At 35.4% G+C, this 14,596-nt stretch overlaps 1 protein-coding gene across 6 annotated transcripts in view; it reads right to left on the minus strand.

Moving 5' to 3' along the window:
- CARF (calcium responsive transcription factor) overlaps positions 1-14,596 on the minus strand; it is a 59,345-nt gene that overhangs the window by 17,018 nt on the left and 27,731 nt on the right. For all 6 annotated transcript variants that reach the window (XR_005066074.1, XR_005066073.1, XM_037043570.1 and 3 more), the window contains 6 exons: positions 12,446-12,589; positions 10,632-10,865; positions 7,346-7,508; positions 6,111-6,174; positions 1,173-1,303; positions 419-785 (listed from right to left, as the gene is read on the minus strand). Coding sequence is in view for 4 of the 6 variants with exons in the window: in XM_037043570.1 (XP_036899465.1) it covers positions 419-785; positions 1,173-1,303; positions 6,111-6,174; positions 7,346-7,508; positions 10,632-10,865; positions 12,446-12,589 (1,103 nt within the window). In the remaining 2 variants the exon portion in view is untranslated. The remainder of the gene's footprint in view (positions 1-418; positions 786-1,172; positions 1,304-6,110; positions 6,175-7,345; positions 7,509-10,631; positions 10,866-12,445; positions 12,590-14,596) is intronic.

Consider the following 14,596-nt stretch of genomic DNA (forward strand, 5'->3'; position numbering starts at 1 on the left):
TTAATTTCCATGGAACTCAACACTAAGTAACTTAAAATTTTTCTTTTAATCTTTATATCTGCCCACTTCATTTTATTTTCATTATGTGTATATTAATTTTTCCATAATAATCTTTATACTAAAAGTTTCTCTTTTCTTTCATTTTCTCATGCATTCTAAAATGATCTTTCTGATCTGACATCACAGATTTTCTGTGTAAAATTAAGTATAGAATGAATAAATACAATAGATTAAAAATTAAGTTTATAAGTTATTAAAATTTATGCTCATGAAAAATTTCCCCTTTTTCTCATAGTTTTACTTGACTTATTAAAAATTTATAAACCCACTGAGTAGAAATAATAGTTTTTTTCTATAGTGTAATAGTGATGATGGTCCATAAAGTTTTTTTAAAAATCATAACATGATTTTAACTTACTAAGAGCTGAATGGCTGTCTATAATCTGTATTGGAATGGTCTGCCCATTTCCCAATAGAATCCGATGAACACTTCCTTCCAGATTCTCTGCATCCTCAACATCTCCAACGTCCACGAGCTGATCCACTGCAACCAGATTTTGATCTGGTCCTGAAAGGTTACCCACAGTAGAGGCAATACTGTTTTGGGTTAGGCATGTATCTGTTTGAAGGTTCTGACTTTGACCAAGCTGTAGAGAATTATTATTCATTATAGCACTTCCTATTGAATCCAGAAGTCTTGAAGGACTGGAGGAGGGGTGGTTATTTACTGGTATCAGAGCCGGTGATCCATCAGGAGAAGCGAACCTTGGTTGCAACTGTAAACCCTTTTAAACCAAAAAGAATTACATCAAAATGTTTGAATTTACAATGTAAATTCTCATAGAATACATTATTCTTTTGATAAAAAATCAGAATAAAATATAGGAGTATAGTTAGTAACAAGTATTTAGTGAGGATGGAAACAAGAACCAAAGGAAAAGTAGTACAACTAAATTTTATTGCATGCATAGTCAACTCAAACATTTTCAAAACATGTTGTTTAAATTATTATGTTAAATTGAGATACAAAAAGCGAGGATATTAATAGTGAAAATATATTTGATCATTATTATAATTCTATAACAATTTTGTAAGATCCCTAAGAGAAGAAGAAGGAAGATGGAAGAAGAAAGAAAAGGGCCTCAAATTTGGCTATTATACTGGATTTCTACCTGCAGTTGTGTGAATATTTTTGGCTGAAATGAAGAAAGTGAGGAGAGCAAGTGGGCTGGTTCTGGTGACAAAGAACTCCTTTTCCGATTTGTTTCCTCTTTAGTGGTAGTTGATTCTCCTGGTGAATTTCCTAAATTATATAAAAAATAAACTACTAAAACAAAAAATGTTATTATTTAAAGGATACTACACTTTATTAAAACCCTATGAGAATTGGAATAAAAAATTAGGTCAAATGTTTGAAAAGGCTTTAAGAATTTATCTATCCACTATTTTCAGAACTTGGTATATAATCAGAATCATTACAGGAACTCTAAAAAAATATAAAATCTTAGGTTCAACCTCTACTAAATTTAATTCAGTATATATAGGATGGAGTATAAAATGATTTTTTTCACTGAAAGACTCTACATCTATAATTATAATCAAGTCCATTTTCCAGCCATGATTCTGAATTATACCTAAACTTTTCTAGAATGGATTTAAGCACTGGCTTTTCTCTATAACTTTCAACATGCTATTTAACACAGTTCTTAAATTTCAGTTTCCTCATCTGTAAAATGAGGACAAGAGAATCTTCCTCAAAAGACTACTGAGGGGATTAAACATCACTCACATTTCTTTGCTTCTTCATTTCTAATTGTCCTTCTACTTCACTCTGCTACTATTACTATGGTCATAACATGGACTATTCCACATTTAAAATCTCTAATTCAAACATCCCATTCTCTGCTTACCACCTTTTATTATCCTAGGCATTTTGCTCAGGAACTCCACTACAATTGTTCTTCAACCTCATGTAAACCTCCAGTCAATTTCTTTTTTTAAAATATTTTATTATTTATCTATAGAGGGGAAGGGAGGGAGAGAGGGAGAGAAATATCAATGTATGGTTGCCTCTCGTAAGTCCCCTACTGGGAACTGGCCTGCAACCCAGGCATGTGCCCTGACTGACTGGAAATCGAACCGCGATCTTGTGGTTCACAGGCCCACACTCAATCCACGAACTACACCAGCCAGGGCTCCAGTCAATTTCTTAAGATAAAATTCTATCCCCATCTAGCTCATCATCCTGGGTTTGTAATTTTAGTCACATTCTTCCAAATATCCTAACCTCGGTTGCCTCTCTGTCCTTTGGTCATACCTACCTGGTGAAATCCTGACTCTGGATGAAAACGGCTTCCACTTGCCTATACAGACGAAGCCAAATGCCACTGAAGAAGAAACGCATTACTACTAACACCAATCCATGATCATCAACATTAACCTGACTGTCACCTATATCTGACACCCTTACAATGTTTCCCTTATTTATATTAGGAATGACATCTAATCTCCATTTTCCTAAACTCTTGGCCACATTCCCTTCATAGTAAACTTCTTGAAAAAGTGGTCCACGCTGCCCTGGCTGTGTGGCTCAGTTGGCTGGAGCAACATCTTGTACCAAAAGGTTGCAGATTCAATTCCCAGTCAGAGTACATACCTAGGTTGCAGGTTCAATCCTCAGTTGGGGTGTGGGAGGCAACAGATCAATGTTTCTCTCTCACATCAATGCTTCCCTTTCTCCCTCTCTTCCCCTGCCCTCCTCCCTCCCTCCCTTTGTCCCTAAAATCAATAAACATAACCTCTGGTGAGGATATTTTAAAGGATTTTTTTAAAAGAGTGGTTCAGGACTTTCGCCAAGATGGAGGCATAGGTGGAAACACTGCCTTCTCCCACAACCAAGTTTGAATACAACAAAGGTTTGGAGAACAAAGACACAGCCAAAAAACAGAAAACTGAATTATACGGAAGTCCAACTACAACTAATCGTTCCACGGGGGCGGTAAGAGGGGCAGAGCCAGCAGCGGAGCAGGGTCGGGCAGGAAAGATCCCCAGACCTAGGCGCGCAAGTGGCCCGGACCCAGGGTGTGGGGCAGACTAACCTCGGTCCCACATTCACGCACAGTGAGACGGACCATGCAGGCCCCAGGGGGCGAGGGCTGATGGCGGTGGCACACTCGAGTGCAGTGGGATGAAACGCATGGACCCAGAGACGGTGGCAGCTGCCACACCTGTGGGGGCCGCAGCAGAAGACGGCAGACGGGACGCCCTTGCTCCTCTTTGACCCTGCCCCCACATACAGCGTCACAACCCAGCGACTGAGTTGCCCTCCTCAGGTGAAGACCTAAGGCTCCGATCCTGCTACATAACAGGCATGAACAGCCCAAAAGATGGCACAAGAAGAACTCAAAGTCCCAGAGCTGATAACTCTCAGCAACTGAGAAATTGCCAGCCTCTCAGAAGCACAATTCAAAACACTGTTTATCAGGATGCTCACAGAACTAGTTGATTATAGTCACAAATTAGAGGAACATATGAAGGCTAAACTAATTGAAATGAAGGGAGATGTCCAGGAAACCAATAGCGATGGAAAGGAAACTGGGACTCAAATCAATGGAATGGACCAGAAGGAAGAACAAAACATCCAACCAGAAAGGAATGAAGAAATGAGAATTCAAAACAATGAGGAGAGGCTTAGGAACCTCCAGGACATCTTTAAACATTCCAACATCCAGATTATTGGGGTACCAGAAGGGGGAAAGAAACAGCCACGAGTGGAACACTTATTTGAACAAATAATAAAGGAGAACTTCCCCAGTCTGGCAAAGGAAATAGACTTCCAGGAAATCCAGGAAGCTCAGAGAGTCCCAAACAAGTTGGACCCAAGAAGGAACACACCAAGGCACATCATAATTACATTAGCCAAGATTCAGATGAAGGAGAGAATCCTAGAAGCAGCAAGAAATAAGGGGACAGTCACCTACAAAGGAGTACCCATCAGACTGTCAGCTCATTTCTCAAAAGAGACCTTCCAGGCAAGAAGGGGCTGGAAAGAAGTATTCCAACTCATGAAATCCAAAGACCTACAGCCAAGATTGCTTTATCCAGCAAAACTTTCATTTAGAATGGAAGGACAGATAAAGTGCTTCTCAGATAAGGCCAAGTTCAAGGAGTTCATCATCACCAAGCCCTTATTATATGAAATGCTAAAGGGACTTATCTAAGAAAAAGAAGATGAAAAATATTAACAGTGAAAGGACAGCAAACACAGTTATTAACAACCACACCTAAAACAAAAGCAAACCAAGAGGACAGCTAGATCAGGAGTAGAACCATAGAAATGAAGATCACATGGAGGGTTAGCAACAGGGGATTGGGAGGAGAAGGGGGGAGAAGGTACAGAAAATAGCATAGACGGTAGGTAGAAAATAGATAGGGGGAGGGCAAGAATAGTGGGGGAAATATAGAATCTAAAGAACTTGAGACACGTGGTTATAAACTAAGGGGGGAGAATGGTGGGGGAGGGAGTGTGCGGGTAGAGGGGAATGAAGGGGGGGAATAGAACAACTGTAATGGTACAATCAATAAAATATTTATTTTTAAAAAAAAGAGTGGTTCACATTGTCTCTAGTTCTTCATTAACCTCCCATTTGCTCCTCAACCACCTCATATGGCTTCTTTCCAATCCACTCTATGAAAGGGCTCTGATATGCAAGCTTTCCAAACCTGACCTCATGATCTTTTTCACTCTGCCCTGTGACCACCAATACCTATTCTGATGTCAATGTTGCTAAGCTCAGTAAACATCATTATCAGTCAGTTGCTGTGGAAGAAATTCAGGAGTCATTCTAGATCATTCCCACTCTTTTACCTCTTGTATCTATTCAGTCAATAACCAAGGCCTTTGAGTTCTTCTTTTTACAGTAACTCTTAATTCAATCTTTCCAACTCCAATATAAATGCTACCACTGTAGTTAAACCACTGTTGCCTTTCAAATGGACAACTCCTGAACATGTTTTGCTTATCTAGTCTGATCTCTAAGTTTCCTGAATATGACAAGCTCTTTCTTGCTTAGCCTTAGAACATGCTACTCCTCTGACTGGCACATTCCTATTCTTCAGTTCTTAGTTTAAAAGTCACTTTTTCAAGTGTCACCTTCCTAGTCCTGAATCAAGTTTTCACAATTTGCTATTCCCACACACTTTTGCAAAACTATGTCATGGCACTTCTCCTAATAATAATTAATTAGACTATATTTGTTTACTGTCTTTTTCTCTTGCTAAACTTGAAAGTTAAATGAAATTTATGTTTTCTTTTTTATGCCCAGTATTTATCATAGTGAGTGAAGTACGTGCAGGACAAATGAATAATGCTAGAGAATTTGAAAGTTATTCTGTAGGCAGTGACTCAAAGGTTAATAAGCCAAAGAACAAAGAAATTATTGTATTGTATGTAGTTATCGATAAATTTATTCTAAAGCATTTATTTAGGTATCAACTTTTTAGCAAGTATTACGCTATGAATTAGATATATTAATTTGAATAAAATATAATCCTTGCTTGTGAGGAGTTCAAATCATAATAAAAGATACGGATGTGTAAACAAAAGAATATCATGTAAAATGAAGTAAATACAAACGAGCGAATGCCTCACTTTGTACAAGGGGTGAAGTTAAGAGTGCACTTAAAGCTGAAGAGATTGTTATCTGAGCAGCGAGTGAAATCTGCCATGTAGAAGAGGAGAAAAGAAGAGAGAAATGAGATTGGGCTATTGAGAGAACACAGGAACACAGGAGTAAGAACACATGAGGAAAGGCAAGCAACAGAAAGGGAACATAGATAGTTCCTGATCACAGTATCTTAGGGTTAGTACTATTGGAATTAGCCTACCTGTATGGTAAACTGTGCTAGTAATCAGACTTAAAATTCCATCATAAAGAAGCATAATGGCTAATTATAAGAGGAAACTTAAATAGCTGGAATTATTTTGATAAATTCTAATATAGTTTCTCTTGTTTCTCTTATCCATAAAATTTGATTAGATAATATTTTAAATGTCTTCCAATTTTAACACTGTTTGATTTTATACTTTAAAGGTATTTAAGATAACCTACCTTCTGCAAATGTAACTGTCACAGTCTCTCTGAGAATATTCCCACTGTCTGAAGTCCACTGGAGCTAAAAGGGAACACTTACTTCAGTAAAATATTGAAAAATATTTTAAACCATCAATACAACTGTCATATTTTATTTTCCTAGTATAATTAATTGTATTTTTTCTATAATTACTTTCTTCAGTTGTTCATATTCCCAATGCACAAGTACACTTCACTATTCAAATGCATTAGCTTCCTAAGTTCAGAGAGCAAGACTTTGACTAGCAAGACTTTGACTAGCAAGTGAAGGTGGCAAGGACCATTGCTTACTAAACCAATTTTCATTCCTGAATTTTGGATAGCAAATAATTAGGAGTTCTGGATAGCCCTGGCTGGTGTGGCTCAGTGGACTGAGTGCCAGCCTGTGAACCAAAGGATTGCCTGTTTGATTCTCAGTCAGGAAACATACTTGAGTTGCAGGCCAAGGCCCCAGTAGGGGGCGCAGGAGAGGCAACCACACATTGATATTTCTCTTCCTTTCTTCCTCCCTCCCTTCCCCTCTCTCTAAACAGGAATAAATAAAATCTTTAAAAAAAAATATTCTGGAGAGCAAAGAATAGTAGCTCTAGCATAATATATATCTAAATCTATTCAGTTACTGAATTTGGATAGTAAAAATGTGGAAAGCAAAATGTATTGCTGCTGAGATTTTAATGCCATAACACTGCCTACATTACAATTAGTAGTTTCTGGGTAATTATGTTAATCTCTTCAGAGTAAGAAAATTCTCACAGAAATGACGAATACTCAGGGGGAAAATACCACAGTATGAGATAACACTAATATCCATAGATGGCATATAGAACTGACATTATTAATTTGTTCATTCAAGTCTAAACTATTCTTCTTAAATGTACATATCTACTTAAAGAGGATAAGATATACACAGCATGTAATCAATAAATGCCTATTAAGTGAATAAGATATACTTTTTATAGAGATAAACTATGTTGAGTTTAAAATAAAGCTAACCATTGTTAGTATAAGTCAGAGTTGGAAACCTACTGGTTTTTCCTGTGAGGGTAATTTAAAAATTTAGTCAAATCATCATTTAAGAATTCATAGTGTTTACATTCTAGGAAAAAATACCCCTATTTTTCTTATATGGTAGTTATTTTCATGGCCTAGCAGCAAACCATCACTATTAGTCCAAATAGTAGTAGGAGTTCAAAGGATTTGGTACTAAAACATACCGTTGCTGGAATAATCTCTGAGTTGTAAACATTATCTCCATTTCTCAAGGATTTCTGTACTTCATGGATGTGATTTTTTATATCATTTACAGTTGGAAAAAAGGATAAATTATGTCTTTCGGGTACTTCATCAGGTTTGAACAGCTCCCTTTCCACAAATTTTCTGTGGAGAATATGAAATGGAACAAAACAAGTAAATCTAGCAATTTACTTTAGATCACATGAGAGATGGTTCTCTTCTAGCATAAATGTGTAAATATGGTTTATACCTTTACAAGTGGTTTATATATTTCAGTTAATTTTTGTCCATATTAAATCATAGAATTCATGCAGATTAAAGAAATGTAGTATTTATACTGGTTAAACAACTGTGTACCTTACGGTGAGCTTTAGATTTTTATGAATTTAAAGGAATCGCTATTTTCCCTTTTTTTATTCTTACTCAACATTTTTTCATTGCTTTTAGAGAGGAATGGACAGGGAGAAACATCAATACAAGAGAGAAGCATCAATTAGTTGCCTTCAGAACACTCCAGACTAGGGATTGCACAAGCCTGGACAGAGAGGATGGTACTCGCCTGGACCAGTGATTGAATCTGTAACCCTTTGGTTACCAGAAAATGCTCCGACCAACTGAGCCACACAAGCCAGGGCAAAGGAATCATTATTTTCAATTTAAGTATATTTTTGAATGTTTACTAGGTCAGGCACTATAAATCAAGTATTTCCTTTAAGCCTTACTATAATCCTTGGAGGTACAATTAGCATTCTCACTTTACAGGTAAGAGAACTGAGTGCTGCCACAGTTATGTAATTTGCCCCAAATTATATGCCTACGTAGTAAGTAAGAGAGCTTGGGTCTACACTCAGGTTATCTGCGTAAATATTGTTATATTCCTTCCAAAAGGCATCAATTAATATCATATAAAGTCTAATCTGCTTGCCCTGGCCGGGTAGTTCAGTTGGCTGGAGTGTCATCCCCTATACCAAATGGTTGCACTTTTGAGCCCTGGTGGAGCATGTATGGGAGACAACTGATTGACATTACTCTCTCACATCAATGTTCCCCTCTCTCTCTCCCCCCATCTCCCTCTCTTTTTCTCTCTCTCTCTACCTTCCTCTCTCTCTAAAATCAATAAAAGCATATCCTTGGGTGAGGACTAAAAAATTTTTGAGGTGGGGGAGAGCAATTGGGGAAAATTGGGACAACTGTAATAAAACAATTTTTTAAAAAATAAGAATTTAAAAAGCAAAGATTTTATTTTACCTTAAAATTTTTTTTGAAAAATATGATCTTTACAAGTATACAAAAGATAGAAATAGAAGGCAGTGTTGCCACATAACTGTATAAAAATGGATACATAAAAGAAATGATCAGGTTATATATATAAATAGATTACATATACTATATATATAACATTACATTCAGTAGACTGTAGAACAGGGCTGTATTATACCCCGGTTCTTAAGATTCGGGTTTTGTAAATAGTGGATGGTTTTACCAAGTTCTGGTTCTAGTCTAGCAATGTCTCAATGGAAATATAAAATGTTTAAGAAATCTGCTAAATAAAAAAGTAGTGTATTAACTAAGAAATAATTCATGAAGCCCTAGTGTGGCTCAGTTGTTTGGAGTAATGTTCTGTAAACTGAAAAGTCTTGGGTTTGATTTCTGATCAGGCACATGCCTAGGCTGCGGGTTCAGGCCCCAGTCAGGGCACATATGACAGACAACCAATCAATGTTTCTCTCTGGCATCCATGTTTCTCTCCTCTCTCTATCCCTCCTTTACCCTCTCTATAAAATCAGTAAGCATACCCTTGAGTGAGATTTCAAGAAAAAAATAAAAAGAATTCATGGAAATACTCATTGTGTTATTCAGATCAGATTATGCAATAACCAGTACAAACAAGGTCAGTTAAGTCCCAGAAATACCAGCAATGAGCACAGGCTGTAGAGTCAGACCTAAATTTCAGTGCTGCTTCTACTTCTTAAGTTAGTTAACCTCTCTGAGATTCCATTTCTCATCTGCAGGTCAGGGACAAACATATGAACTTTATAGTCGTCAGAATAAATGAGGTCATGCATATAAGGTGCCTAGCACAATACCTGGTACACACTGACTACATTACAATAATAGTTAACTATTATATCCTGAGTATCAATAAAATTAGTCAAGACTGCTATATAAGAGCTTTCATTAGACAAAGAACTATATTCTTTTGTTGTAACAAAATTTAATTGTATTTCAGAATTCAAAGGCATTTTTGTATACCAACAATGAAGCAGCAGAAGCAGAAATCAAGAAAAAAATCCCATTCAATATAGCAAAAACAAAAATAAAATATCTGGGAATAAACCTAACCAAGGAGGTAAAAGACCTGTGTGCAGAAAACTACACAATCCTGAAGAAAGAAATCAAGGAAGACACAAATAAATGGAAACATACACCGTGTTCATGGATTGGAAGAATTAACATCATCAAAATGTCCATACTACCCAAAGCAATTTACAGATTCAATACCTATTAAAGTACCAATGGCATATTTCACAGACATAGAACAAACACTCCAAAAATTTATATGGAACCATAAAAGACCCCGAATAGCAGCTGCAATTTTGAGAAAGAAGAACAAAGTAGGAGGGATCACAATACCTGATATCAAATAGCTTCTAATAAGTATCTTGGCCTAGAGATTTTAAAATCTTTGATTCTGCATAGATGTTTTTCTGCAAAGGGGAAAACATCTTCCCCTTTCTGCAAAGGGGAAATTGAATTACATGATTCAATTCATATACCATTTAGAAATAGTTCAATTTGGCATATGGAATATCTGTATATGGAATATCTTAAGTGAGTAAGTCAAATCATTAGATAGCTTGCCAAGCATCTGCTGGAAAATGATCAGCTAATATTAAGATTTTTAAAAATAGTTTATTTATTTTTAGAGAGAAGGGAAGGGAGGGGGAAAGAGAGGGAGAGAAACATCCATGTGCAAGAGAAACATCAATCAGCAGCCTCTCACACACCCCCAACGGGGTTTTGCATGCCCCCAAAGGGTCAACTGTCCTGAACCCAGGCATGTTCCCTGACTGGGAATCGAATCAACTACCTTTTGGTACGTGGGGTAATACCCAACCCACTGAGTCACACCAGTCAGAGCAATAAATAGGATTTTAATAAATTAATATATATTCCTTATCTACTTTAATGGCATATATCCCAGAAATGTTTATAATGTTAATATTTAAAGTAACAAAAATGAAAAACAATTTGTTTCTACTGTACCTTAGCTGTTTCCTTACTGCATACACTTGTTCTATTCCCTGTGATACTAATTCTTGAATCTTATGTGCTACTTGAGGATGCAGACGTGAGGGTAATGTACCATTCTCATCTCTAACTGTAGTTTCCTCTTCTTCAAGAGACGGCACAGGAAAAGGGGAGGGTGACAAAGGGAGGGAAGGAGTCTCTAATTCATGATACTGATGAGCTTGCTGTGTAGGTAACTGTACATACCACCTAACAAGAGAAAATATTTAAAATTATATTCCTAGTCAAAGGCAAGAATCATAATTACCTATGTTAATACTTATTAAGAGAAGGAATAATCTTTTAAGAAAAAATTATATCATATAGTATTAAATACAAATTCAAAATGTTCTCTGCTTAACTCTTCTAAGATTGGCTTTAAACCCAATTAAATACAAGTTTGTTTGTTTTTTACAGACTTTTTACTATGGCCCAAACATTAAGGAGGGTAGAGAATTTAGGTATATGGAAATGGTATTTTAAATCTCATATTAAGTAAATCTCACCTCAAAATAATGACTTTTTACATCATCTTTTAAAATGTACATTTTCCCATTCTTCTACCACTTTGTTCCCAGATTACAACTTTTGTGTTGTACCTATTATCCTTCCAACCAAAGAAGGGATACAATTCAGTATATCAAGACTGAGCTATGTGGGAGAATCTTCTCTGACAGGAGCCCAGCAAACTGTCTCTAGAGCACTGTAGCTCCTGTTATCCCAATAAGCAAGACAATGAACTAAAAGGCAAATACAGGTCTCTCGTACAGTAGGGCACTGCAAAAACACTAACACTAAGGAAATAAATTGATCTACTAGGATTCTGCTTTCATATATTTATGTAAGATGCTTGTAATGACTGATATTGCATGAAATGGAGCCTACATAAAAATTATACGCAATGTTCTCCAAACTAAATGATCTAATTATTGACTCGACTCATTTTTCACTTATATGAAAGTCTTTTTTAAGATCACATGCAAACTATGGTCCATACTCTTAACCATACACAATTGCAAATTGTGCAATTGTAAATTCTTCACCTGGACTGGCATATAAAAGAAAATAAGAAAGAAAGCTAGTATTTATTTCTTCTTATTTAAGACCTCAGGGAGACAAATATATGGTGATGGAACACAATTTGACTTTGGGTGGTAGGCACACAATGCAAAATACAGATCACATATCACAGAAATCTACACTTGAAACCTATATAATCTTATTTACCAATGTCACCCCAATAAATGTAATAAAAAATAAAAGTAAATAAAATATTTTAAATGACTGTAGTATAAAAGATACAAAATAAAAATTTATGTAGGGGTTCGAATTCATTTCTGGCTGCCACAAGCAGTCCAAGTTAGGTTAAAAAATATTCAGGTGACTGCAAGTATGGCTCCTAGTAAATACCTGAAACAAAGTACTAAATATATAGTGAAATGTATTGCTAAGAATGTATTTGTCATTTTGGAAAAAAAATTCCATATGGCACACAGAATTCTTTGGTCAAATGTAGCCAAGACATCTGGCTGATAAACTCAATGGCCTATACAGTAGTAAATTACTTTAATACCTAGGGAACTACTAGTGAAAGATCCACCTTATAAAAAATATTTTTTTAAAAAATTTTTTCATTACCATTTAACCCCCTTATACCACCCTTCTCCTATAAAAACAATTTATTAAAATGAAATAATTAGAAACCATAATTATATTTTTTCTTACAGAAGAAATTCTTGCAAATGGAGCTAATTAATTTATAAAATAAAAGAACTATATAAATGTCCTACCTAAGAACACCACCAGCATCTACCAAGTTCTTCTTTAGCATGTTAAAGGCTTTCTCTTGCTCCATTCGGATTATTTTCTTATCAATTTTGGGGTCTGTGGGAACTCTATATTCAGGAAACTTTTGTACCTTTTTAATGTAAATTCTTTTTATAAGGAAAAAAAAGATTTTTTTCATTATATTGTAATCTTAAAAGAACCTAATTTATCAACCAGAACTTTAATGGAAGCATTACTGTTTAGAAAAAAATTCCATTAATCTGGAAAGCATTCAGAAGATTACGTAAAAGATATGCCACACTCTCAGTGCATCATAATACTTAACAAGTTAACAACAATCATAACTTCAGTAAAAATATCTAAACATTTCTGGATATTAGCACTTTTTTCTGGATTTGCCACTTCTCCATTCTCCTGAAAACCATAAACATTTCATACCTGGGCTACTTTAATAGCCTACTCTGGGCCTCTAGACATCCAATCTCAATGCTAAAATCCACTTAATACATCAATGCCACAGTAAATCTTCACATATGTACTACTGTACTAAAGAATCTATCTGTCCTTTAATCAAGTAAAATTTCTTGGCAGCATTCAAGGCATTCCATATGATTCTAGCTTATTTACCTAATCTTAATCTTAATTACTTCAAATGTAAAATTGCTTTTCCTATGAAATTTATCATCTTAATGAAAGAATCATCCTTCCTCCTCTGATACCAAATATACAACCATGCCATATCTTCATGTATATAGTTCTCCTTGCCTATAATATTATTCCTTTAATTCTCTATGTATCCAAATTCAATCTAAACTTCGGCATCCAGGCTTTCTTAGCTAAGTATTTTCTTTGCTATTAATGAGTTTGCATGGATATATTCCCTCTGAAGACAGTTAGGTAATCCATACTATACTATCATGTTCTCAGAAAGTTTTTGTTTACTGATCTACTCCAACAACATTTTAAGTTCCTCATGTTTAAACAAAATCTTACACCTTTTTTAGCTGCCCTCTTTCCCATGGCACCCAATGTAGTTGCAGGGTACACAGTAGATACTCATCAAGTACTTATAGAATAAAAAAGAATAAAATGGTTTCTTCACATATATAGCTTTTCTCCCGTCACATATAAAGTTTTAGATTACCATATGTAAAAATTAGTTGAAAACTCTGTTTCATGGTCAAGTTTAAATACAACCTAAAGCTAACTTGATCAGATTAAACATGAAAAGTCTTCTGAACTGGACTCAAAAACTTGAGAATGCTGAGGTTTGTGATATAAGATATGATGTTAAAATGTTTCAAATATCAACTAAGTCCAACCTTTACATTACCTTTTTAAAATTTTATTGAACCTGATAATATGAAACATTTTCAATGTGTGAAAAAAGAATATAAGACATTATAAAAAGATTTTATTGGTTCACATTTTTCATTCTCACCCACAGCAATAAAAATTCCATTGCCCTACTCTACCTAAAACTTACTATGTTGGTCTCATACATTGCTGCTATGACCACAATTGGTAAAAACTTCTCTAAAAAGCAACTTTCTTTTTAAATGTCAAATTTAAAAAAAAACACCACCTTTTCCCAAGCAATAACATTTCAAGGAATTTATCCTATTGATATAATTGCGCAAGCATATAAATAGGTACAAAGATACTGGGCTGGCTAAACACTTGATTCAGTTTCTTCCATATGATGGCTCTAGTAGTACATTTTTTCCATACAATAGCTCCAGTAGTGCTTAGTTGTCTTTAACTCATTTGATACAATTTTGTTAAGTTGTATTGTGACAGCTGTCATATCAGTCTGCATTTTTTTAAAAACTTATCAAAACCAGTGAATTTGTGTGCAGCCACTTTAATATTGAAGATGGAAGAAAATACACAAATTTTCAAATTTCAAATGCTTTATTATCTCAAGAAAGGTGAAAACACAACTGAAACTAAAAAAAAAAGATTTGTGTTATGTATGGAGAATGCACTGTGACTGATTGAACGTGTCAGAAGTGGTTTGCGAAATTTCTTGGTACTATTGGCATTTTGGCCAAATAATTTTTTGCTGTGGGGCCATCTTAGGCATTGGAAGGTGTTTAGCAGAACCCCTGGCCTCTACTCACTAGAAGCCACTAGCAGGAAATAGTCAACAT

The sequence above is a fragment of the Sturnira hondurensis genome, unplaced genomic scaffold, assembly GCF_014824575.4.
Source record: "Sturnira hondurensis isolate 20B ecotype Veracruz unplaced genomic scaffold, ASM1482457v3 Scaffold0004136, whole genome shotgun sequence".
NCBI lineage: Eukaryota > Metazoa > Chordata > Mammalia > Chiroptera > Phyllostomidae > Sturnira > Sturnira hondurensis.